Source organism: Agelaius tricolor, unplaced genomic scaffold (assembly GCF_023055355.1).
Source record: "Agelaius tricolor isolate 1412-34295 unplaced genomic scaffold, bAgeTri1.0.p SCAF_16, whole genome shotgun sequence".
NCBI lineage: Eukaryota > Metazoa > Chordata > Aves > Passeriformes > Icteridae > Agelaius > Agelaius tricolor.
Window position 1 is genome coordinate 14,233,338 of NW_027269276.1, and position 26,284 is coordinate 14,259,621.

At 40.9% G+C, this 26,284-nt stretch overlaps 1 protein-coding gene across 1 annotated transcript; it reads left to right on the top strand.

The window, feature by feature from the left end:
• The first annotated feature begins 608 nt into the window (after positions 1 to 608).
• On the top strand, positions 609 to 20,283 carry FAM81A (family with sequence similarity 81 member A). The gene is made up of 10 exons (XM_071441657.1): positions 609 to 969; positions 2,929 to 3,297; positions 4,617 to 4,684; positions 6,047 to 6,320; positions 7,100 to 7,218; positions 12,245 to 12,374; positions 13,510 to 13,616; positions 14,707 to 14,842; positions 15,221 to 15,416; positions 15,906 to 20,283. The coding sequence occupies exons 3-10, from the start codon at positions 4,638 to 4,640 to the stop codon at positions 16,043 to 16,045; spliced, it is 1,149 nt and encodes a 382-aa protein (XP_071297758.1). The 5' UTR covers positions 609 to 969; positions 2,929 to 3,297; positions 4,617 to 4,637; the 3' UTR covers positions 16,046 to 20,283.
• Positions 20,284 to 26,284: the final 6,001 nt, after the last annotated feature.

Genomic DNA, 26,284 nt, shown 5'->3' on the forward strand with positions numbered 1-26,284 from the left:
TTTTCCTATATAACTGTATGTGATGTTGCATAGATTTTAACTAAAATCAGAGACAATCTGCTATTTCAGAGTGAGATGGTGCAGTAAGCTCTTCTCAGATTCCACTTATACTTTGTTTACCCAAGGTGGTCGTATCAAAGTCCAAGGAATGACACAAGCAGGAAACAAAAGTGAAGGCAGACACACCCTCTGTGGACTTTGTTTTTCCAGTAATACTTTCTTTTAGCTGACACGCCTCTGCTGTGCAAGCAGATGGATCTTATTTGCTGTGATATATGAAGTTTTACTGAAGCTGCATGTTAGTTCTTGTTTGAAAATGTAACATGGAAACTTTATAAACAAGAATAATATTTGTCATTGATTTTAATAATGTGTTCTGACAGGATTTGATATATGCTCTGGAAAAACCCATGCTTTCAGTCATACTCTCGGCTCCTCTGCACCACCAGAAACTCAGAGTCACGGCTGTTCGTCACCACCGAACTTTGTCTGGAGGCCGGCGTTCGCTGGTGCGGGAGGCGCGGGCACGGCCCCCGCTCGGTCCCCGCCGCTCGCCCCCCGTGCCGCAGGGAGCGCCGCCGTTTGCGGGCCCTGCCCGTCCCTCCCCGCTTCCCCAGGATCGGGCACTGCCGTGCAATCGCTGCGAGGAGGGGGCGATGCGAAGGGCTCCCCCCGCCAGGGCGGCAGCGTTCCCATGGTGACGGCGTCCTGGCAACCGCTCCCGCTCCCGCAGCCCGGCCTGCGGCGGCCGCCCCGCTCCCAGCCGCTCCCATCCCATCCCATCCCATCCGCTCCGCGCAGCCGGCCGGGAGGGCGGGCGGACGGAGCCCCGGCCGCGCACCGGCGGTCACGGCGCTCGGGAACGGCCGCTCCCGCGGCGGCAGCGCGCCCGGAGCGGAGCGGGGCTCGGCTGGCGGCGGGGATGCGCGGGAGCGGCGGGCAGCCCTGCCCTGCCCTGAGCCAGCACCGGTGAGTGAGCGCAGAGGCTGTCCCGGCTCTGTCCCCCCGTGTTGCATGGCCATAGAGTGCTGTCTGCCCCGCGGTGTCCTGTCGGCTGTCGTACACCCGTGTCCCCGCAACCTTCGCTGCGCCCACCGGTGACCCCCGCACCGCGGGGCCTGGACCCCCGGCGGGCCGAACCGCGGGCAGGGCAGGGCAGGGCAGGGCAGGGCAGGGCAGAGCAGGGCAGATCGCTCCGCCGCGATTCCCCCGCTCACGGCGGCTCGGCACGGGCCGGCACCGGGGCCGATCGCACCTATTTCTCCAGAGGGCCCCCGGCCCAGCTCGGAACCCCCCGGCCCGGCTCGGAGCCCCCCGGCCCTGCTCGGAGCCCCGGGCTCGGTGCCCGCGCTGCCGGGGGAGCCCCGCCGGCTCCCGCCGCACACACAGCGCGTGTTCCCGAGTGCCACAGGCGCGCCCAGGGCTCGGCACGGGTCTGGCTCTCCCTGGCTCTCCCTGGCTCTGACCCATCCCTTTGCCGAGCTGCAGCACAGGGACTTTTCCGCTTACTCCGAAGCGTTGCCCCAACGCACTCGAGAGTAACACTGGGAAGCATCTGGCGGCTGCCGGGGTGGTGCCGTCACACGCTCCCTGTGCAGCAACCAAAGCGGTTTCTATTTTGAGAAGGAAAGAGTGATTAAAGTGTTTGCCGAGGCAGGTATTTCAGTCTACATTGATTCCCGTGTGACTTGTGGCAAGTCACATAGCCCGCCCCGTGCTTCACTTCCCTACCAGCAACAGAAGGAAATTGTATTTTCAGGGATAATAACGCTTCCTACCTCGCAGGCATAATGTGAGAATGAACGTGAAAAACACTCCGAGGTGCGCAGACATTACAGCATTAGTTGTAGATTATCATGGAAGATGGGAAACTGAACACTACAGGTATGATTATCCTTCAGAGCAGGAGAAATGGAGATCCCACAGAAAATAAACATGCGAGGCAGTCTGAGAAGTGGGGAAGGGATGCCACAGCACAAATAGCAAGGAGTGAACTGCACATTGCTAGAAGTATTTCTTCATCACATCCCATGGATGATTTTGTTTTCAAGCTTTTACATATCTTATGCCAGTGATTTAAAGAAACACTAAGGAAGCACTGCACATCTGTATGGAAAACCTGCCTTAAGTATCAAGTGAACTGTTATTTTTGGTAATCAGCCATATAGTTTCCAAATAGGAAAAAACTTGTATCTTTTCCATGTCACAAGTATATTTGGAATATTCAGTAGCTTAAATCAGTCAGCCAAAATTTACTGAGTTAATACATCATGACTTAAATTGCTTATAGCAGTATCACGCAGGAAACAACATTATTTTAAAAAGATAAATTAAGCACCTGTAGCCAGTATTTCAAATGATATCTTACTTGACTCCAGTTTACTGCCATAGAAAGAGCCACATGAAATTATACTCCTCTTATAGAACATCTTATGGTTTCTATTTACTAGTGTAAGTTGGTATTACTCTCATAGAGAAGGAATTTGCCATTAGTTCTAACACCTATTTGTTAATTACAAATATCTCCAAACTGCAGCAAAGTTTTGTACAACTGCCAATCAAAGTCTTAGACCCTTTCTGACTGTTGGACCAGATCTGATATCTGATGATGAGATGCTTCACCATGTACTGAGCAAAGAGAAATGAACGAGAAGTTCATTTGTGTAACTTTTGTTTCATAGCCGCACTTACTCCAGATATTTGCATTTAGCTGCATTTCTTATGGTAGACTGGCAGAAAGAGTTAAGACTTCATGCCAACCTATGCTTAGCTAGCTGCAAACATTATTTTCTAATTGATAATAAATGGGTACTGAAGGCTGTGAGACTAAAGCCCCGTTTGGCTGGTTTTTGTAAGGTGTATTTCACTAAATTTCACTAAGATGCTGCTAGATATATGGACTTTAATATTTGTTCTTTGTTTTTCTAGGTAGGATCCAGTGCTTTGCTGCTGCGGTGCACATAGCTCTTCCCAAATCAGTGGGATAATTCCTGTGTTTACAGCTAAATTATGCTTAAAAGCTTCAATGCATCAAGATGATTAAGGTGTGTTAAGGCCCAGAGGTCTCAGGCCCACTGAGAACTGGGTGCTTGGCGCTGTGACCACGAGGGACCCTCGCAGAGTGCTGGCACTTCTTAAAAATCCAACAAGTGGGAAATGACGAGTGTGAGGAGCAGACTGCAGAACTGGACATTCAGTATCTGTGCAGGACTTTGAATGCAGAAGTCACCACAATGACCCCCAGCTCTTACACTGTGCTTTTTACTTATAGCCATGTAAGAACCTAAACAAGGAGAGGTAGGTATGGTTCTCTCTCTTACATATAGGGAAACTGAGTCATTACTCATGGAAATAACTTGTCCAGAGTCAACAAGATCAGAGATTGAGCAAGGAATTCAATTCAGACCTTCTGAATTCCTGTCTGGTGTCACTGCTGCTCAGCAACCCAGCTTCTCTTAAAACTGTTTTTTTTCTAATTTGTAGTTTCTGAAGCCGTGCTATAAATAGAACACACACACTGTGACAATGTTTGCTCTCTGCTTTCAGTCAGTGCTTTCATACATTTCTAAAGCACAAACATGCTTTGCATTTTGAGTTCTCAGAGGGTAGCCCTATTGCTCCTTCATTATCGATATTTGACTTTTGTATTTCCATAACCCCATCTTTCCCAGATTGCACAGGATTTCATCGGCAATTGTAAGCTTCTTTTCATACACCAGCCTTATTTTGCAGTGAGGATTTTAGGTTCCCAAGGAGATCAGGCTCAGGCCATACTACTTCTCTTTATACTTAAAAATGTTTTTTGTTTTATGGAGGGGAGATTAGTTGGATTTGATTGAGGCTAATATATTTTTAATTAATTTCTGTCAGTGGACAAAGTTGCTGAGTCAGGTACTGGTCTCACAGTAAGACGCTAAAATATCTTTCTGAAGCTATTTAATAGACCTAGTCTGCTGCAATGTCTGTCACAGTCTGTCTGGCTGTATCTAAAAATTAAAACCAGAATTTATATTCTTACTACAGAAGAATTTATTTACAACATAAAGCATGGTCATTTAGATTTGAAGACAAATTAATACAAGACTCAATTTTGATAAACTATGCTGATGTCACACATTTTATTTAGGTTTCTGATTGCCAATGCTTTTATGAGAAAAACATCTTATCCCTAATAATCTGCTGAATTGAAACACTTGTATTTGATTCTCCAGTCAATGTTTCCTTAAGTTTTATGATCATCCTATAGACCTTATTTTATTATTAATTGATTAATTGATGTCAGAGACCAGTAGAAAATTGGGGACAAGACTTTGTTAACCTCTGTCCTGCCAAACCAGTTATGTGGGTCAACAGCAGATTTCAGTTTCAAGGCTGTCAACCTTGTCTTTTCAAGAGTATAATTTTCACTATAAAAAGGTTTTTAGCAGTTTTTAGTCTTCATTCTTTTGTATTAAGTTTTATTTGCATTTATTGCATTAGCAATATTTGGATGCCAAGATCACCAGTGTCAGCATAATATTACACTTAGCTTAAAGGTGCACTGAAAGCAAAAGCTTTAAGTCATTTCAGTAGCAGATGTAATCTATTCAATAATTCAATTTGTACTTTTTCAACAGACATAAATTATTGACCAGAGAATGGCCCACCGAAGCCCGATCTTCCCAACTCTTGCCCCTTCTGAAAGGTACAGTCTGGAATATAAAACCAAAAATCTTTATGATGCAAAGTATTATGTATCTCTTAATTGCCTGCATAGAGTAATGCTGTGACCTGGGACTTTGGCATTAGTGTGCAATGCAAAGTGAAATAACCATAGACATTCAAATCATAGCCCAAATTACAAGACCTTACTCAGTTTTTACTTAGCCATTTCCCAAAGAAATTCAATAGCTTACATCTCACTGACTAGAAATCCAAGAACACTTTAGCCATGTTCAAATAGCATGGAATGAGTTGTGAAAACAGAGAGCCAAAGTGACCTTTGTATACATCTCTATCAATAAGTCCTCTCTTTCAGCCTAGGTGGGGAAAACTCTATGGTCTATTCATCCAGGGCAAGGCCCTGGGGATTTCCATGAAGGGTTCAAAGGATTCCACAACCATGGTCAAACTGAACTGCTAATTTGGCTCATTAACAGGAAACAACATGAGAATACACAGTAAATAAGAGTTTCTAGAAAAAAAATCTCCTTTTCTGAAGTGGGGTTGAACTTGTATCCTCTACTTACGCTTCTGAAAATGTTGTTATTCTTTACAGAACTTAGTGGCAGGAAAAGGTTGCATGCATTAGCAGATTCATTTCATTACTTTCAGCATCCATTAGCTCCACTGCTTTCCATGGGAACTATGCAATGCAGAGCACTCTTCAAAAATTTAGATAATTATTCAAGATACCCGAATGTAAGCTATTTTGGGGGGAAATTTAACTTCTAAGACTATGAGAAGCTTGTCATAAATTTGGTCTCTCCTTAGTTTCTATGCCCACATATGCTCCTGTCCAGTTTGCAGGGGAACAAGCTTCTGTATGGTATTACAGGCTAGCTATAGAGACAGAAAAGGGATTGACACAAGCTATTCCTTTTCAATTCTGATCTGGTTTCATTTCATTTACAATACCTACCTTCAACTGTTATAGTTTTGATTAAGCCTGAAAACTGTAAAGACAAATAACATTACTTTTGAAACTCAGTAGAAGGGTTTGAATTTGGATTCTTAATCAAATTATAGTTCTGATTTGTAACTACTTTTGAACTACTTTTGAATTTGTAACTACTTTTGAATACTTTTGTAACTACTTTCCTTGAGATCCCATGCTTTTGTAAGCTTCCTTAAAGACCATGAAAAAAACCTGACCTGCCTTTGTACAAGACACACAGTAGCCAACACAGCACCCACTTATTTGTAGCAGCGGGCACTCTGTCTGGGTGTATTTTGGGGCTTCTCCCCAGCACTGCCAGCACTTAGACAGTGTCACAGTGTCTCCAGTGCAAAGGCATTGCAGAGTTTTGTGTGAGAACTTAACGAGATGTGGATATTGTTCCCCCAGACGGGTCCGGAACATCCCGCTGCACAGCCAGGCGCTGACAGCGGTGCCGCTGGCATCCGCCAGCCTGGTGGATCAGCTGGAGGACAGAATCCTGAGCCATGAGAAAACAACAGCAGCTCTTGTGGAACACGCTTTTCGCATTAAGGAGGACATTGTTTCCACGCTGCACAGAATGCAGAACAAAGGGGGGGGTGACCGGTTGGCACGGCAACTCCTCGAAGAGCACATCCGAAACATTACTGCGATAGTGAGGCAGCTCAACCGGGACATCGAGGTATGGCAAGAATGTTGCACGGCACTAATGCCATCTCAGCTACTTACTGCTTCTCATTTCCTAACCACGTTTACCGCGGGATAAGTAAAGGTCAGACAAGGTCTGAAGATCCTGTAAGCTTATAAATTGTTTTTACAACTTGAAAAAGTGTTTGCAAATTACATAATTCTTTCGGTGGCTATGAAAATAGCACAGGATATTAGCATATAAACACAGGAGCCTTTGTGGTTCTAATAAGCTTGCTTTCAAAAGCTGCACTGGAAAATCTTGAAAAAATGAATTAATGTGACACTAATACCCAGCTCAACTTCAGTCCAAAGGCTGTGCTGTATAAACAGTAGGAAATGCCTTCGCTCTATAATAAACTTTCTTTCCCTTCCGACTCACTGACGACACGAAGTAACCAAACCCAAGTGCTCATTTTTATGACCTAATCCTAGGCAGACACATGACTTCATGTCTGACCTCTGCTGCAGTGAACAACAGGGGTGTGGTGGGGAAAATGAAAGGAGAAAAAAATAATTTAAGTCTCCATTTCAGTCAAGTTATACTTTATATATATTGTGGTAGCTGTGCGCAGATCAGACACTAATAACAAGAAATAATAGAATAACTAAAAGTGTCTGGTTTAGTACATTTAGTACAAGACAAAGGTTTGAATAAAGTAATAATAAAATGGCATCTGAGGATACTGAATTACTGAAAAATAATGAGTGACATTTAAAGTGTACATTAAATGTGCCATACTGAGTTTTTATTTGCATATGAATGTTCTGTAGATGCTGCAGGAACAGATACGAGTCAGAGACAATCTCAGCTATGGAACAAATTCTACCCTGAAGAGTCTTGAAATGCGGCAGCTTTCTGGCCTAGGAGATCTTCGGGGAAGAGTTGCAAGGTAAAAGTCCCCATGGAACTGTGTTTTGGGGGCTAGCTAATCTTATTTTAATCCTGAAGTATTAATGATAATGGATTGAATTCAACTTTGGCAAAATTCCAAGGACAATTTTGCTCTGTATTTTCAAGAAAATGAATAATAATACTTTGCATTCCAGTATTACATATTAAATTTGACAATATCACCCTTAATTCCTAAAATTCCTGAAATTAGTTCTAAATAAATTATTTCAAATTCCCTGGGAAATTGGATTTGGTTCAGCTTTTAAAAAGTACTGTGGTTAGACTCGTGTCTTTGAAACACGTTAATTAGCACAATTATAAAGGCAGCACGGAACAATCTGCACTTGTGAAGAACAAAACAGTTGCACATTTTTGCATATATTTTAGAAGTAGAAATCTGCACATTCAGTTAGTGGTTACCCATATTAAATCCCACATGGGCTACATGCCACATAAGGAACAGAAAACTGTACAGTAACAGAGGTTTTCAGGCTGCCTGAAGCTCCTGGTCACAATTCTGTGGCTGCATAGGCTTCTGCTGTGCCATCAATGACAAATTCACAAACCTCAGCACAACAACATTTGCTTAAGTGCCTGTAAAGTTGAACACAAAAGACAGAGGATGTGTACAGCTCCAGGAAAAGGACATAACCTGGCCTACAGCTGCTTGGGGAATAACTTTGGTGGAGTTATATTTGTCCTGAATTTCACCTGTTGTCTATATTGTGCAGATAATTTTGCTTCCTTTTCTGCATGTCACCTGGTTTAGTGATAACCTTCAACAGCATATAGAAATAATCAGAAGGGATTTTCATTGAACTAAGGTTTTCTCATAAATTACTCAATTGTCTGAAGCTTCCACTGTAACTTTCATAGCCCATTTTGTAGAAAATACTTTAGAGGTTTCAAAAAGAATTAAACAGTTAGTAAGTTATGCACTATCCTTTAGCAAACACAAATGAACTAGTTTATTTTTTTCAAATTAGAAAATTGATGGAAAAACCTATAGAGAGATACACATTCACATATCTATCCTGCTGAGAAGGCCCCCCAAAATGTATATGTTTAGATCTTCCTGCTTCTTTCTATAAAAATACTTTGAGATGATACTACATCCTGAGAGGGGCTGTGTGTGGAGCAGCCCTGTTACTGACACCTTGGGGGACAAAATGCCTTTGCCCTCAGTCAGGGAACTCAAGCGAAGGAACTCGTGCTGGCATGGGTGTCACTGCAGGGCCAGGACACTGACCTCAGTGTGGGAGGGTGGGGATGGGCCAGGCTGTGCCAGGGCTTCTTCCTTTATTTCCTTAGGGCACCACCCTTGTGCTGTGCCCAGGTTGCAGTTTATCTGCAAATGGAATGAGATTATACCCATGTGCCTTATGTCAGACTGTGTGACGAATGCAGGTTATTTGTATTCATTCCCATAAGAGAATCAGTTTATTGCCCTTTAACTGGTACTTTCCATACTGCATTCTATGCTTCTATTCAGCATGTTCTCTTAAAAAAAATTTAAAAATTCCTGAATGAGGGAAAAAATCTTCCCTTTGTGAGAAAGCAATTTAAAGCAGTGGTCCATGAGAGAAAGCCATTTGCCTTTATTTGCAGACATATTCTACTTTGAAATTAGTGTTCCAGTGAATGATGATTATAGCACTAGCTGGAGATTATGCCAAGACAGTGGTTTGTTGTGCCTTTGGCACAACACAGAGACTTTCCCTGAGATAAACACCTTCTGATTACTTTAGCCAATGTTCCTTATATGAAATACACTTTACTCTAGTGCTGCTAGTTTCCAGATGAGTTCAGAGCGAAACCTTAGAAACTCGATCAAGTTACTGTGGGTTACCAACTTCCTGTGCATCAACTTTCAGCCACAGCAAAGGTCCATTGAGAGGCTCAGGCTGCAGTAGCTCTGAGAGCTGTGTTTGCTCCAGGCTGGCAGCATGCAGAAGGACAGTGGGAATCAGTTTAGACAGTAAATCCCAAAGCATGAGCCCCATGTCATGTAATAACCTCAGTGTCCATCTTAGGATTCTGGCCAAATTTCAGTTCCAGTAATTTCATGCATACTAAACATCCTATTCAAGTTCCATATCGGAGAGAGGGTGTTTATTTCCTAACACCAACTGTTCTGTAACATGTCAATATATCATCAAACAGCTGTCTCATTATTTCTTGAGGGCTAGTGCTGTTAATGATGGGAACAAGGGATCCCTACATGCACTTCTGGAGCACAGCCCCAGACCACACTCCCCCCTGCTCTGCAGGAGTGAAATTCCAGCATACCTCTCTCACATCACAGAATCAACTAATACTGCTATCAGAAGGTGACAGACTACACATTACAGCTCATGTCTCTGGATCTTCTCTCAATAAGCACAGTTTACTGATGAATCTGTAAAGTGTAATTATCACAGTCCTGAATTATTGCTAAAAATCAACATTATCATTAACTTTAAGAAAAAATATTACCTCTATAAAACTCAGCGATGCATTAGCAGGAAATTAGATCTATGCCAGTAGATCATATTCTCCAGCCTCCTGTCTCTTATGTTGTCAATTTTATATTATAGAGATTTACCAATTATTTTTCTAGTGATAACAGATCATAAAATTCATTAGTGCCTTATCATTTATTTAGAGAATTACTTGTGGATAATGAGCATTTGTCTGGAAAGTTTAAATCCAGCAGCCTGGTTGGAACGATAGCAGTAGGTCTTCATAAAAGCTTCCTGAGAGCTGAAACATCCAGAGAAATGGCAATTGTGTGTTCAGATTGGACCTACTTTGCATATATAAATGACTTTATCTACATTATAGAACTGATTCATTTCAGACAACCTGGGCTCATTACACGTAGGCAGATTTTCCTGCTGGACAGATTGAGCCTGATGCATCTGGGCTGCCCCACACTGACAATCTCTCCAGGAGCAGTAAATGTGCTGCTCTCTGGCCCTTGCTGAGTGGGAGGTGGCATCATGAGGGCAGCTCTGGGCTCCCTGCCCCAGGCCAGCACAATCCACCAGCTCTGCTGCTCTTGCCCAGTTGCCCCACTGAGCATTTCAACTTGCTTTTCACTCCCTGTTCTCCATCTACTTGTTTTTCACTGAAACATTGGCATTTAAATTGAAACATCTCCTGTTATAATAGACCAGGAACATTAAAGCTCTCTCCATACCATGACAGCACATGCATACAGCAGCAGCTGCAGAGTAATGGCACAGTTCTCACTTTCTCTATGCCCCAGTGATACTGAATGGAGCAACTGCCTGTCTTTTGATTTCTTTGATGCTGAACAGTAATATTTTCTTCCAGGCCAAAACCAATCGTGTTTGTGAGTGTGTACAACAGATATAGAAGATAAACCAAAATAATCCGATCTGTGCATACCAGGCAGACATTAAATTCATCTTGTCAGAATATTAATGTTTCAGTTACCATGGAACTACATGAACCCTTTGACCGCATAACTGAATTCCATGAAGAAGAGAGATGCTGGGTGATTAAACCCAAACCACTAATTTACTTTAAAAACATTCACAGGTGCTTGCTGATTAAATTTGCTTCAGTAGGTTCAAGGCTGTTGCCACTTTCTGCCATGCCTCAGAGAAACAAAACTAACCATTTTTTAGAGCCCATGACCTTTTGGTGACTTGATGCAAGATGATTCCATTTCTCTAATTCTCTCTGATTGTAACAACATGGAGAGATTTGGCTTCTTTTGTCTTTCTTTAGAAACTGCCTGATTGTGAGCCCTGCAAGCTTTTCACTGCTATGTAAACCCTAGCCAGGCTTCCTGCAGATATTACTAACAGGTCTCACAATGCTGAACTGCTACACTAGAAATCAATTTCCTCAAGTTTTATAATGCCTATGTGCTATTTTACATTACTGATTATTTTCATATTGAAACTGTACCATAATAATAAGCAGATGCTCCTTTTGTCATTTTAGTTGAGACTTTCCCTTCATGTTTAATGATCATGGCAATTCCTGTAACTGAGGTGATGAAAATGCATGTTGAAATGAAAGCTTTCAAACTGAAATGTGACTAAAAAGATGACAAAGTATGTCATTGGTTTAGATAATGACTTAACATGCCTCAGCTTGTTCTATTTTACTGCCTTTTTCTCCCTCAGATTGTAACTGCTGTCTGTTCCTCATCAGTTTCCTATATCAAATTTGGTAACACTGATGATTACATATTTCTCTTAGCAAAAAAAAAATATATGAGTCATATTTCACAGAGGTCTTACTCCTGAAATCACAGTAGTCATATTTTTACAGCTTAGTTAATGCCCTCACTGCATTACTGTAGATGAAATCCACCTGATCAAAATATTTTTAAAATCTGGTAGAAAGTACACATGTTCTATAGCATAATTATCCTGAAAATGCTACAGCATCAAGAAGTGTTCCAATGTGACAAAAGGAAACAATAATTATTATGTTCCAGGACTTAATTTTACAGCCTTTTCTGAGACAAAATTGCCATTGCTTTCAATGACAATTTATTTATTCACCTAAATAAAGACTAAGAACCATAAAATTTGCCCCACATTGTTAACTACACATATTAGCTGTGTACTACTAGTTCACAAATAAAAATGCAAAGCTACAATAATGAAGAAATGGTCCTCAGTTATTTAGGCTACTAATCATGTAGGGGAACACACACACACCTTATCAGATATCTTCTAGAGCATTACAAAAACACATGGAAATGAAATTCTGCATCTTTGCATTTCTGAGGTGATTTCCCTGACTGATAACACAGCCTACCCATATCATGTCAGTGCCAAGAACAATGGAATTTGTTTATCAGACTGTTTGAGCTTCAGACCTATTTGGGAGCAATTTTCTGAACACTATGAGATGTATTACCCTTTTACAGTCCCAAATTGCTTCCCTAGGCAGCCAGGAATCCCACAGAAATGGCCAGTATGAAATGGGTAATTTTAAAAGCCTGGACCTTATATTCTATTTGGCTGGTGTTTTGGTTTTTTTATCTATTCAAACAGGTGTGATGCTGGGTTAGCCAGGCTGTCTGCAGAGCATAAAATTACATATGAAAGACTTCAGAGTCTAAGTAAAGACCAACACACCTCCAAGCTGATCTTAGAATCTAAAATCAAAGAGGCAGAAATACAGGTAAGGTATTTAGACCAAGGCAATCCCTGTACAGGTAAGAGTTCTAGTCTAATTCACACAGACTCCATTACTGTTAATTATTATCTTGGGAGGTCACAGATTTCCAAATGGAGAGGTGTATCAGCTCACAATCCTTATTACATTGAACATTGTACCTAGGTGCATTCCTGTACTGCTCTAGCTGGAAAAGCTCCTTCATTTCTTCCTGCAGCATCTGTGTAGAAGGGATTAGTATGTAAAGGCACATGCTCAACAAAACTACAACAAAAAAAAATGCAAGTCTCTGTGGCTTTCATTGTATGTTTTGGCCTTCCCAGGATGATCCTGTATGTATTTGAACACAAGTTTTGAAGGTCTGCAAAAGACAACTAGCTTTGGGTTCTGTGAATTCATTAATCTGTCTCTCAGGTTTCTCTTCCATTGGGTTTGAGAATGGAAGTGAGCACTAGATACAAGCAGAGACTTGGAGATATGAAGAATCCTTTTCCTTAATGTCACATCTCAAGGCCTTCCCATTTTCTTGGTCAAAAAAAGTATTTTACATCTTCCTTTTGTGGTGGGTAAAAAAAAGGCTAAAATGTACTTTGCCTTTCTAAGAAGCCTCAGTGCAGTATATTAGCATGCCAGGAGCATGTTGTCCTTCATCTTGTAGAGAAGCAGAGCAGTATGCTTTGAGAAAGTGGGATGGTTGTTTTGGAGCAAATATTCTCTTGTAGTTATGACTTCTCCCCAGTTAAACCCAGCATTTCTATCACTGCAGGGGCCCTTACACACAAAGTGATGGAGCACATCCCTCAGTATTGGTGGAGTGCTTGGGCACTTGTTTATTCTGATTATGTGGCAATTTGGAGATATATGGATCATGCAAATTCAGCTGTCTAAAGGTGGGGGGGGGCAGGCATTTTCAAGACGAAATTATTCACATTATTTACAGCAAAAAAATTTACAGTTTTCAAAATGCTGATACTTTCATATTGAGAGATAGTATATTTTCATGATAAAGTAAACTATGCAAATTTAATAATTTTTTGAAATGTTAGCAAAAGTGAGCTCTCTATTAGACCTCTACTGTTATGAAAATGTCCCAAATGGAACTGTGATGAAATGCTGTTGAAAATTCTGAATTTTGTTTCAGATTTCTCATCTGCTGAGCAGAGTAGAGCAATCAATAATGCAACAAGAAGCAAAGCTGAAGATTGCCTACAAAGAGAGCAACCAACAGCTCCAAGCTCTGGACACAAAGTGAGTGCCTGGGAAGCCTTGCTGCTGCCATGCACCTTGGGAGTAGGGCCTCCATTTTCCCAGTCTGGCCTCAGTTTTCCCTGTCTGACTGGTATAATCTTCAGACCTACAAAAGCAGGAATCTCTATGAATATGTGTGTTTGCTCCACAGATATTACAAAAGCTGACTGTCAAGAGGTCAAGAGGGACTTGCTTTCACCAAGAATTCTGCCCCTAATGTGGTTAGGCAATTCTGAAAAGTTGATTAAGTTCCTTATCAGGCAGAACTTATATCAAAGTACACAACTAAGGGTTTTTGTCAGAGTGGCCTGGTGCCTTTCTGTAAGAGCTGTCTGAAGCAATGAATGCTGGAGGTGACTGTCCAGAGCAGGGGAAAAAGTTCAACTGAAGCAAGCAGGAAGCAAGTTACAGCACTCACAGAGTGCCATTGCTTTAAACTGGCTTCAAGCATGAATATAACTGAAATACCTAAATTATTAGTGATTAAATACTCTGTACTACCAGACATTACATGGGGTGATTACATTCAATTCAGATGTTAACTCCTCTCCAGGCATTTCATTCAGTAGCAGTCCTGGTATAAACCATCGCCATCCTCATCTCTTACTGCTCATCACCATCCTCATGCAATGCAGGTTTCACATATTCACTGGAGAAAAGAAGCAGTTTCACTGGCACAGTTGGTTGGAGTAAAGTTGAGGTGGGTACAGGCAATGTAAGTGGAGCTACAGGAACCAGCACTGTCACCAGAATAAGTGGCTACCAAAACTTTGCTCAGATTTGATACATATGGACATAAAGTTTATAATCTGAATGGATAACCAGATTCTGTTTTCAATGTCACAAAGGATTTTCATCTACTATGATTCAAATTTTGTAATGTGTTTCATATAAATTTGCTGTGAACTTCTACCTTTATTTTCTAAACCAATGTTACCATATCCCATTTAATAGCCACAAAATTCAAAGGCTCACTTTAATCTGGTGTGAAGAATGTATTAAATTGTGGTTTTATGAACACGTTCAGAAAAAAGTCTCTGTTCAATGACCAGTTCTCCTTTGCATCTGCTAATTTCTGTTGTGCTCCTAGATTGAAAGATGCTGTTGAGGAACTCAGCAATCAGATTTTGTCTGCACGGAGCTGGTTGGAACAGGAACATGGAAGGACTGAAAAAGAGCTTGTGCAAAAAATCGACCAACTCTCACTGACTTTTAAGGAAAGCACTGTAAGTTTCACTCAAATGTCCTGTAATACTTCTCAGGAAGCATTCAAAAGCATTATTAAGAACTAAGATGATATAATTGAGATATTATTTGAGTGAGAGTTTCAGATAGCCTCAGAATATGCTAAAGTCTCTATATCAATATCAAGTCTAATACCTACAATTTGAGAATCTTTAAATGAATCTGATCACTGCTAAATAGATCAGTATTTTAACCTACACTAATCAAGTAATTTGAAATGATTTTATGAAAAATTGTAATTCCTTAAATTTTGAATTCCAGATAAAAGATGATAAATCAGTATCTATTTCATATTTTAAAAAGGCCACAGTTATTCCACATGCACAGTTAATAATTAAAATTCTGTTTCCTGGCTCTAGGAAATGAGTGAGAGAGGTATTGAGATGAAATTCAACCAAATGGCAGAGAAAATTGAGAGAATAGAAGAAATGCAGAAGATAACCATGGAGGCACACGAAGCAAAACAGACTGAAGAAAAGATAAATATTCGCATTGTCAAACTTCAAAATGAGATAAACGAAGATATAAAAGAAATGAAAGCTGAAGTCAATGCTGGTAGGACCATAGTTATCCAGTTCTTTATTCTGAATTGTGGTGACAGTGATCCACTCACAGTAATATGCAAAATGTCTTTGCTTGTATCAAAGTAGCTTAAATACTTTTGGGGCAGATGTAATGGCTCCACCTGTGGCATTAAGAGGGATTTCACTAAGTGTGAAAGAGCAATAAGGGGTGACACCAGCTTAGAAATGCTCTCCCTAGAGCAGGCACAGCCATAGCTGGGCTGCCATCAGGGCATTTGGGCCTTCAGCACACAGTTACACCCCATTTCCTTCAGAACTTTTGCTGAGTTCCTAGTGCAAAGCAGAGCATTATGGAAATGCATTCTGCTAGCAGTGATGTGATACCTTCTCCTCATGATGAACTAATGCCATTCTCACCTGCAACAGGGTTTGCAGCAGAGCATTATGGAAGTGCATTCTGCTAGCAGTGATGTGATACCTTCTCCTCATGATGAACTAATGCCATTCTCACCTGCAACAGGGTTTGCAGCTATCTACGAGAGCATCGGGTCTCTACGGCAAGTTCTAGAAGCAAAAATGAAGCTGGACAGAGATGAACTCCAGAAGCAGATCCACCAAATGAAGCAGGAGGTTCCAAGATGGGGAGAAGCTGGACCATGACTGCAAGGTTTTGTCTGAGAGATGAGTGTTTACCTGGCTAACTAGGCAGACTCTAGTGTTGTTCCAGTCTGTAATGCCAATTACCTGCATGTACCAAATGACATGCTGCTGCTGCTGCTGCTGCTGCTGCTGCTGCTGCACAGGTGCTTGCTCACAGCAGTAAATACAAGCTGTTCTTGGATATCTGGCAATGAGCCTGTGGAGCTGAGGTGCTGCTTTGCCACTGCACTACTCCAGTTGCTGTCAGGAAATTTAGCACTGTGTAAAACTGGAGTAATACACTGGTGAAGCTGGCACCTAGTTTGCTAAAGGCATTCCAGTTTTGCAGGCTTGATCAGGCAGCTATATGCTTTTATATGCACCTGCACCCCTCCACCTTAAACAAAAAAGGCAAGTTGCTATCATTTGCTTCATATGAATTTGGCAAGGCTCTCCACCTTGATACAAATTAGTTAATTGAAATCAATGGACATATTGACTTTCTCTACTATTGACTTCCTGGGAAGACAGAATTGGCACTAAACAGACCAATCTTCAAAATCAAGACAACATCAGAAAATCTTTGTTTAGGTTTGCAAATATTCTGTGTGTGAAAACTAGGTAGTGTTATATAATGTAGTTGTAGACTTAGATGATTCATAAACAACATAAGAAACAACTTACATGGTCTTAAGTATTGTAAACTTTTAAAATTAATAACCAAGGGGAGTTGACACAAGAGAAAAGATGTATATAGGGTATTTTTTACTAGGCATGTGTTCCTATGACTTGCTTCAATATATTCATAAAAACTTAGAATTGTTTGAAAACTAAAGAGAAGGTGATAATCTAACCTAGTCTGGAGACTCTAATGTAAAATAAAATGCAGTTTATGATCTCCTTACAAATTTTCATTGAAGTAAAAAAAATTGATTCATCATATTTAAGTAGACTTTAATAATTTAGCAGACTCAAATTGCTAATTGCATTCACATTATTTCCAGATAATAATTTCCATTCCCAGAAGAGATTACATATGAAAATCAGCACCCATGTGGCATATTATCTAGACAAGAAAAAAATATATGTTGTTTTTACTTCTTCATTCATGGCATGATATATTGCTCCTCATGTTTGTAAGCCGTGCAGGATTAAACCCTCATGAAAAAATAAAATACTTCATCCAGCATCCTATTAATTTATACTATTAACAGTAATTAATACACAAAAATAATATTAATTGACAGACTTTATAGTATTGTTAATCTAAATAAATTAATAGGATGTCTCTACACTGCCCTTAATCATTGTCTCTACACTGACCTTTCATTCAGCTAGTATTGGAAAAATATATTTTTAGCTGGAAAATCAGTGGCAAATATCACTTCCATAAAAGACATTTTAGTCCACAGAGTCACCATATATAAAACAAAGAATTTAAAAAACTGCTTCAAGAACTTACAGTCATTAACTTCAGTAAGTCAGTGTAGAGTGTAAAAATCATGTGTATGCATACATCTTTACAGGATTAACATCTAAGTTTATATTCACTTCTTCTATAGCTGAAAGTCATTGAAGTCTCAAAGACACGTGAAGCTTTTCCGTCTCTGGCTCCCAATGCTACTCTGATACAAACCAGGAATACCAGAGGCAGTTTTGTTATCATCCATGTCCTGTGAAATATATTTACAATGGCAGCTAAGGGGAAAGCCCAGTTCCCTAAAGAGAGACAATTAAATGCTTGTAGATATTTCTCAGGAATTGTCTTTAAAATTCAATCTTACTTCCTGTATGTATTCCTATATATTCTTAAATATTTAGCCATGTGCAGTAGAAAAGCTATCACTGGTGTTCTATTTAAAAAAGGAAAAAAAAGGAAAAAAAAGAAAATAACAAAGAAAGAAACAAAAAGACGCAGACCAAAACCAGAATAATTTTTCACTTCTGTAATTGGAAGTCTGTATCCAAGAAAATCTGATATGATATGAAGAGCATACAAGGAATCAGAAACATTTAAATAGGCATTAATTAAATTGTTTCTCTTGCAAAAATTTTGTGTGATTGATCCAGATATAAAACAACAAAGGAAACCCTATCCAACTTTACTTTTTTCTGCCTTAAAAATGTTTTTTTCCCAAATCTCAGCTAAAGCAAATAAGTAAAAGCCCAAATAAAATAATACTCAACCTACTGCCAAGCAGTGTCTTCAAACTCTGAAGTGCCAAGTGGAGGGAGGCCCAGGTCAGCCTTGTCTCGTTGGCATTGTCTGCCAGGGAGTGCTCCCATGTGATAAGCCAGTCCTTCAGGGGAGAATTCAGAGTGCTTCTGATACTGGAGTGTTCTCTGATCATCTGAACATGGCAGAGCAGACTCCTCTCCAGACACAGCTCTGCAGCCACGGGGCAGTGCTGCACACACTGAGCTGTGGCAGCCTGCTTTTGCCAAATGGAAACTGATTCTGAAAACTGATCCCCAGGGATCTTGGAAAGCCAAACAGAAGGAAAGAGCAGTGCTTGGAAGCACAGCTGTCTCTTTTTTTTCCTCCCATGGTGATGTCCGATGGGATTCCTGTGTTCCAGTCCTTCAGGGACACCAAGGTCCACTTGTGATGGTGGAAATCGTGTCCTTTCTTTGTTCAGCACAAGAGCTCATGCTGTGAGTCTGGGTTTGTGCACCAAGTGCAAGCCTGCCAAGCCCACAAAAGGAACAAGGTAGTGTGAGGTAGTGTTTGTGTGGATGGCACTTGAGCAACAGAATGAGACATAGGAAAGTATAATAGATGTGCACAAAATACTATTTAAATCACAAAGTTCACTGACACAACCATAAAGTCACTGAAAGAAGGACTGGGAGGAGCCTTAGGAAGTCAGCTGCTCCACTTCTCCACTTTGAGATAGATCCCACTCTACCTAAAATATTTGCCATAGACACTTCTGTAGCTTGCTTATTAGAGTCTTTTAAGAATAAGACATTGATTAGTGCAGTCTATTCCACTGCTTGAAGAAGATTGCCTTGCCACCCAAACACCTAAACTTGGACAAGACATAATAGCCTTAAATTTCAACACAGAGGACACAAAACCTAATTTATTACATTCTTTTCTGCATGTTCATTAGTTTTTAAAGGTAATCTGTCTATAAGAGTTTATTCAAATGAAGCTTCACAGGGATATTTGCCCAATATTTCTTTTTTTTCTCCTTCCTACATCCGTATAAAACCCACCAAACCAGCAACACCCAACCCAAAGAAACCACCACCACAAAACCACCAAAACAGCCAAAAGCAGACCACTTGCTCTCATGGAGTTTTAACTCTCTTTTGTCAGCTATTTCACATGCATGAGGCTTAAACCACCTGCAGTGTGCAGCCCATACTATTCAGTCAGCCATGTAGCACTTACTGAGTGTCATAAGTTCAACTCTTTGGAAAATGTTTAACTGGGGTACATGGCTTTTACATTAGCATGTGATAGCAGAGTAGAACCATGGTACTGTGCAGTGAGGCCTTGGCTGGAATCAGAATGATGTCAGTAATTACAGAGCAATTGTGCTGTTTATACTCATTAAAAAACCAAAGGAATGGTGCAAGTAAGAAGTTCAAAGGATGACCCTAACTTCCACCTGCAGTTGTTTATGTAGTAAGTTTTGTGTTGTGGATACCTTTATATTGTGGATATCTTTGTCATTGCAATCTGATGTGGTTCAATAGACTGTTGCCATGTTACAGAAAAGCAGTATGAATGATGATGAAGAACAGTATATTCCTGTAACATCAATTTAAACTGAAATGCAAAATTTTCTTTTCTCAATTTCTGTTTTGTGTTCCACCTCCACGAGCATCTGGCCATCTGGGGCAGAGTGTTCTCCATATCTAAGAATTAAAGTGCTCATTAGACATGTCTTCCAGTATTGGAAACGTCTAATAAGAGACAGATGACAACCTGATGCAGCCCTCCTATGTGTAGGGGAGGAATTCCTCCTGTCACACTCCCTGCCGTGTAAGAAATTCGGAGGCAAATTTGGAAGAAGCCAAGGAAATTGAGCATACGGCCTCTACTCAATTTGCCACAGGGTGTCACTGTTACTCTTGGCAAGGGAAGGACGGGGCTCAATGAACCTATGCGATCCATAGATGCTGCAATCCCACTGGCACGGGCTGGAAGTATTACCGTGTACTTTGACAAAAGGAAAAAAAATGAATATTCTAAAGACGTCACTCTGTAAAATCACAATAAAGGCAGACGATAATTAAGCAAAATATTCTGAGAGTGATTGTGATGCTCCTTTAGACAAGAATGCTGAGTGAGGACCAAATCTCTCTGCTGCCTGTTCTGTCAGCAGAACTCTGGTCAACACAAACCATTAAAAAACCCCAAACAAACTCCCAAATCCAGAAAAAAAATCGGGGGACAGTTCTAAAGTAGTAGATCTTAAATCATGTACAGCACAAAGAGCAACGTGCCTTTCACACTGCTGCAGGAGTGCAGAAGAGGCTCCTCCAGCACTGCCTCCTGCTCTGACACTGCCTTAGGCTGAAAGAGCACAGGACAACCTCAACACTTACTACCAGGTGTAGCTCTGGGCCCAAAGAGCTGCTCTAAGTCCATGCAAGGATTATCTCAACAAATAATACAGTGGAATAGCCTCAAACATCACAAAATATATGAGAGAGCCATGACTTTTTTGGCACAGAGCAGTGAAAAAATGCTTTGAGCTCAGTGATGTAGAGAGAACCAGGATCAAGTTTAAGAAGAAAACTGAGTAGAAATTGTCATAATACAAAAAAACTGAACTGTATGAGAGGGTGAGTAGGAATTGCTGATGAGAGAGGAGAAAGGAGATTTGCTTCTAGTAGGAAATAATTACAATAAAACACATCATGCACTGCTGCACATACACCGAAGAGTTACTCTCATTAAACCTGACCTCAGCTTCTGCTAAGGTTCATGTTCTAACACCAGTGCAGTAAATAAGCTTCCATTCCAGGGGAGTGAAGTTGAAGCAGACTGTCAATGAGGACATATTTCAGTGCCTGTGCTGTCTCATTGTTGTGCTGCCACTTCCTGGTGGTATCAGGACAGCGAGGCAGGCACCCATCCTGCCAGGAGCCTTTGTGATCTTGCCATCTCTGCTAAGAATAACTCAGAGGTTCAATAATTGCATATTAGATTATATATACAGCTGCATAAATAACACTGAATCTCCATGTTGTCCATGCTCTTTCATTCCTCACTAGCCTTGAGAATTGTAATTTCAGTACATTCCAAGTATCTTGTCTTATATAAATCATTCAATTCAAGAAAGGTATAATGATTCACAGCAGAGCTTTTAAAATGCAAATAACTGGAAACAACAAAAGTTAAAACATACTTTATGCCACTGCCATGCTTTGAAAAGATAAAAAAGATAAATGCCAGCCTGCTTACAACTATAAATAATAAACCTTGTTCACTTTACAAAGATCTTACGGGGATTGATCACTTACACAAGCTTGAATATGTGAAGTGCTGTGACCCAATTCCACATATGCTTTCCTTTCTGAGATTAATCTTCCTAAAATGAATGTGGCAGCTCCCAATGTAAACTGCTTGCTTACCATGTTGCATGTATAATGTCTTATGTTTCAAAACAAAAGGGACTGCTGGTCTCTAGTATGGTCTCCTGGTATCTTAGAATCATAGAATCATTTAGTTTGGAAAAGATCTTTCATTGATAGCAAAATCTTAACATTTTGGGTTTCTAGTTATTGTGGACTAACAAGACAAAAAATGAACAGTATGGTATTATCAGTGTTTGTTTTAGTAATATATCTCCATTTTCCAGAGGGAGGGGAGGATAAGGAAAATCCAACGCTGATATCATGAGACAGAGTACAGTGGTGGGATACTGAATCTCCTGATAAATTTTGGGCTAGTTTGGGCCCATTATCTATAGCTCTGTGCCCTTTATTTCAGTAAACTACCTAGTGGTAAATTAATTATTTACATTTATCAGGCTGTCCAGACTGCAATAACTTCCACACCGTGTTAAATTAACAAAAAAAGAGTAAAAAGCAACAAAGGAATTGAGTATTATTCTGACCCTGAGGCCCCACTGCCATCTGATGTCACTATTCTTGTCAGGCAAAGGCAGGCAAGCTGCATGGCTGCAAGAACTGACAGCTCTGGGAAGGATTTCAGCAGGTAGGAAGCCCCAGGGAAAGTCATACAAATTATTTCACTAAGTCAAAAGCATGTGCCTTATGGACAGCACTGGCTAAGACAAATCCATTAACCAGGGCAAACACAGAGATTCAGTTAAGGGTGAGTCTCCTTGAGGTCCTCTGGGGATCGGCTGGCACTGCCTGACACAAGTGGGCAGGAACTCCACATGGCAAACACCACAGCAGGGCAAAAAGCCCTCCTGCCCTTGCATTATTGCAGCTTGGTTCCCAGTAAAGCACACTAAAGTAGGAGAAACTCCACAAATAAGACATCTGTCTGATACACAAGAGCAATGCCCAGGCAGAGACCTGAAAACCTCATACATTTAATGTTGGCTGTGAGGCTCCTTCTGCCTATCACAGGCCCCAGAGAGTCTTCACCGAGCTACAGGGGAACAATTGAGCATTTGAGGCAAGACTTGAGGGACAGGGACAGGAATGGAGTCACCTGCACACTGAGATAATGGTCTGTGTTTGCATCTGGAAAGCTCAAGGGAATATTCTGGCATTAGGAACAGAACAGCAAGATTTTCAGTGAGTGGATATTGTAATCGTCATTCAGAAGTAGAAGGATAAATAAGTAAAGCACCCAGCAATGCTCACTTGAGAGCCTTTTGCTTCATGAGCAGGCAGCAGCACAAGGGAGGCCTGGAGGAACAGAGGGTCTCTGGCCAAGTGGTATGAATGTGACTAATTGCAAATGATTAAAAACTTCAACTCATGTATACTCTGGCTCAAAGAAGCATAGAGTGGTTAATACTGAAATGTCTACACATATTTACATGTGGCATCTAAAATACATCTTATATTTTGCATCTAAACAAATTTGCCACTTTGTGCATGATGAACCTGGTTTCCAGGAGCACAGAACATATTTTTAATGCTTGGCTCACCTGGGTGGTCAGATATCTTTCTGTAACTCTGGTGTTAATTGTACTACTGGCCAGCAACACCTAGTCCTAGAACATGTTTTATTCCTCCTAAGGTTTCTTGTAACAATCAGTCAAATCCCTATCTCTGCACAAGGTTAAAAAAAAAAAAGGTATGAGAGATATTAATGGCCCAGTTTGGTACTGATAAGAAAATACTGCAGAATAGTGTTCCAGACTAGTTTTTTTCCTTACTCAAGGCAATTTAATTTGTATATTAATGGAGTCTGGTTAGCCACTATCTTAATTCACCCACTGTGGAATCTGATGGTTTCAAATTCCCACAAGATGAAGAACTCTGTAAACATGCTCCTGCTGCACTCCAGTTATGTGTAAGCAAACCAATACAATTTTGCTGATAAAAAATGGTGAAACAATTATCAGTTTTATAATATCCCTGTTGGATACAATTGAGGTTAGAGGAATGGCACACCATTCATTTTAGTCATGTCTCAAGACTACACAGTGGAGCTCAGTGTAACAGTCACTGCCAGCTCCTGCATACCAGCATTAACCATCCTCAAACACCAAACTTTCAATTAAACCATGGCAGTAAGTAAATGCTATTTATACAAAGCTTGCAGCTTGACTGTTTTACAAATGAGTATGTGGGAAGCAATGTGAAATATCAACTGATAGTTAATATTTAAATCACTGCTCATTTACACTTAAGGCAAGTTTCGTTGCTATTTGCAGAAAATTTCAAAGTTTGGAATTCTGTGATTCATTTCAAGAACTTTTATAAGTAACACCCTATTATAAAGGAAAAAAATAAAACCAACTTGTGATGGATAAAACTTTCTCCCAGGAGAAAAGAATGTTTTTTAAAGACAGCAATAATTTTTTTGCTCATAGAAAGAACAGATTTTTTGGTCTGTCTTAAAAAAGCATTCAGGAAGGGGAATGCTTCTGTCCCAGATGCTTAACCTTACAGAATCCATCCATTGATTGTACACAGGATAATCTGCAGTTAGAAATAACAATTCAACTCAAAAAGTCAATTCAACAAGTTCAACTCAAAAAGGGGAAAGAAGTTGAATATATATATAAAGAGTGCCTCTAATAAAGCCAATGGTCTCAAGATAGCACCTCTATCTCTTCTGTGATAGCGGTGATCTGTCCTTAATCCTAAAACCCAGTCAGCTCCCTCAGGTGGGAAACCTGACAGCATCCCTGCCTTTATCACCTGGGCACTTCCACATTCACAGGACAACTCTATTTTCTCCTTCTCCTAAAGAAATCCTGTCACTTCCTCTTCAAAACTAGGAAAATGCTACAATGAAACTGAGATTTGGGGCCAAATCTAGAATACAATGCACCAACCACACAAACTGTACACCAGGATAAACAGGCAGGAGCAACCCTAGAGCAGCTCAGGATGAGTCTGAGGCACAGGAGGATTTGCTGGGCTGGTCAGGAGTGAGCAGGAGCAGTGGGGTGAGCAGTTAGGTGCACCATGTCCCTGCCAGGCTGCAGGGCAGTGGGGTGAGCAATGAGGTGCAGCATGTCCCTGCCAGGCTGCAGGGCAGTGAGGTGAGCAGTGATCAGCACCATGTCCCTGCCAGGCTGCAGGGCAGTGAGGTGAGCAGTGATCAGCACCATGTCCCTGCCAGGCTGCAGGGCAGTGAGGTGAGCAGTGATCAGCAGCGTGTCCCTGCCAGGCTGCAGGGCAGTGAGGTGAGCAGTGATCAGCAGCGTGTCCCTGCCAGGCTGCAGGGCAGTGAGGTGAGCAGTGATCAGCACCATGTCCCTGCCAGGCTGCAGGGCAGTGAGGTGAGCAGTGATCAGCAGCATGTCCCTGCCAGGCTGCAGGGCAGTGAGGTGAGCAGTGATCAGCAGCGTGTCCCTGCCAGGCTGCAGGGAGTGAGGCAGGGTCACACTGACAGGGCAGGGGCCAGGTCTCTGCCACCACAGAGCCCCAAGCAGGCTGCAGCACCTGGGCCTGGCTTCCACACAGGCTGCTCAGCTGAGCTCCCTCTGCCAGGGAGAGCTGGGGAAACTGTCCCTGTGACACATCCAGCTGGGCATTTCTGCACTTCACATTCAAAACATTTCTGACATTCACAACTTCAAAACCAACAGTTTCAATGTGTTCGGTACACAATATTTGAACTTTAAAAATTAAAATTAATACCAATGGTAGGGTAAAGTTTTCAAATACAGTTTGGCAATTTATTAATTTTATTGCAAAGAATAAAATGCAGCGATCTGCTTAGAAAACTCACTTTTAGGCGTTCAAATTTATTGGGTCCCCCTAAGAGTGAAGCTCCCAGGCAATCAGAATTTCTTCAGAAGGTATGACATAGGCTCTAAATCACTGAAGGGCTTTTAAAAAATGTACTAACATTTTCTTATGATCATCATAATGAAAACATTGACATTTTTGCATTATAAAAATCAGTACCACAGACAATCCATCAACAAACAGATAAATTAAATTATTACTCAAAATATTTGAGCCATCTCAGCTACTTAGAGGCTATCCTTGCAGGCTGGCATTAGCAATGTCAGTGTTGCCTCTGACCTGCCACATTACATTATCTTCACAATTAACTGGGAAACCAGAAGAACAATTTGACCATGATAAAAAGATAGCCTTGAATTACAGCCATTAAAGAGACCCGTGGAATTTTAATTTAGGCATCCCAAAAGATTTAATAGGAGTAATAGCTTCAATTAAAAATTAAGGTTTACTTATGCAAAGTAGTGAAAAAAGAAACAGAAGTTTTAGGTAAGTAGATGCTCTCAAAACCAGAGACATCTCTGAAAGTTTGGTTTCATTAAAAGGCATCTGGGTATCCAAACATCTCCGATTAAATGTGAACTTAAAATGAGAAAATAGAAAGCTGCTGTAAGCTTCTTTTTTTTATTTGCCTGGCTCAGGTAACCGTGATAATTTTTCTCATGCTCTCATAGCATGGCAAACAGATCAAACTCTAGACCAATAGAGCTATAAAAATTAAGGATTTCACTTCTTATATGTGCCCTAGCAAGATGTGCAGAAAAAGATACTTCTAGAGCTGTGTGAGGCAAGATTCTGTCTGAACATAAGAAGACACTCCAAATATGTTGGTCTACTTGGCAGACAAATTTAAAGTCAGATTTTAATTTTTTAAAATATTTTTAAACT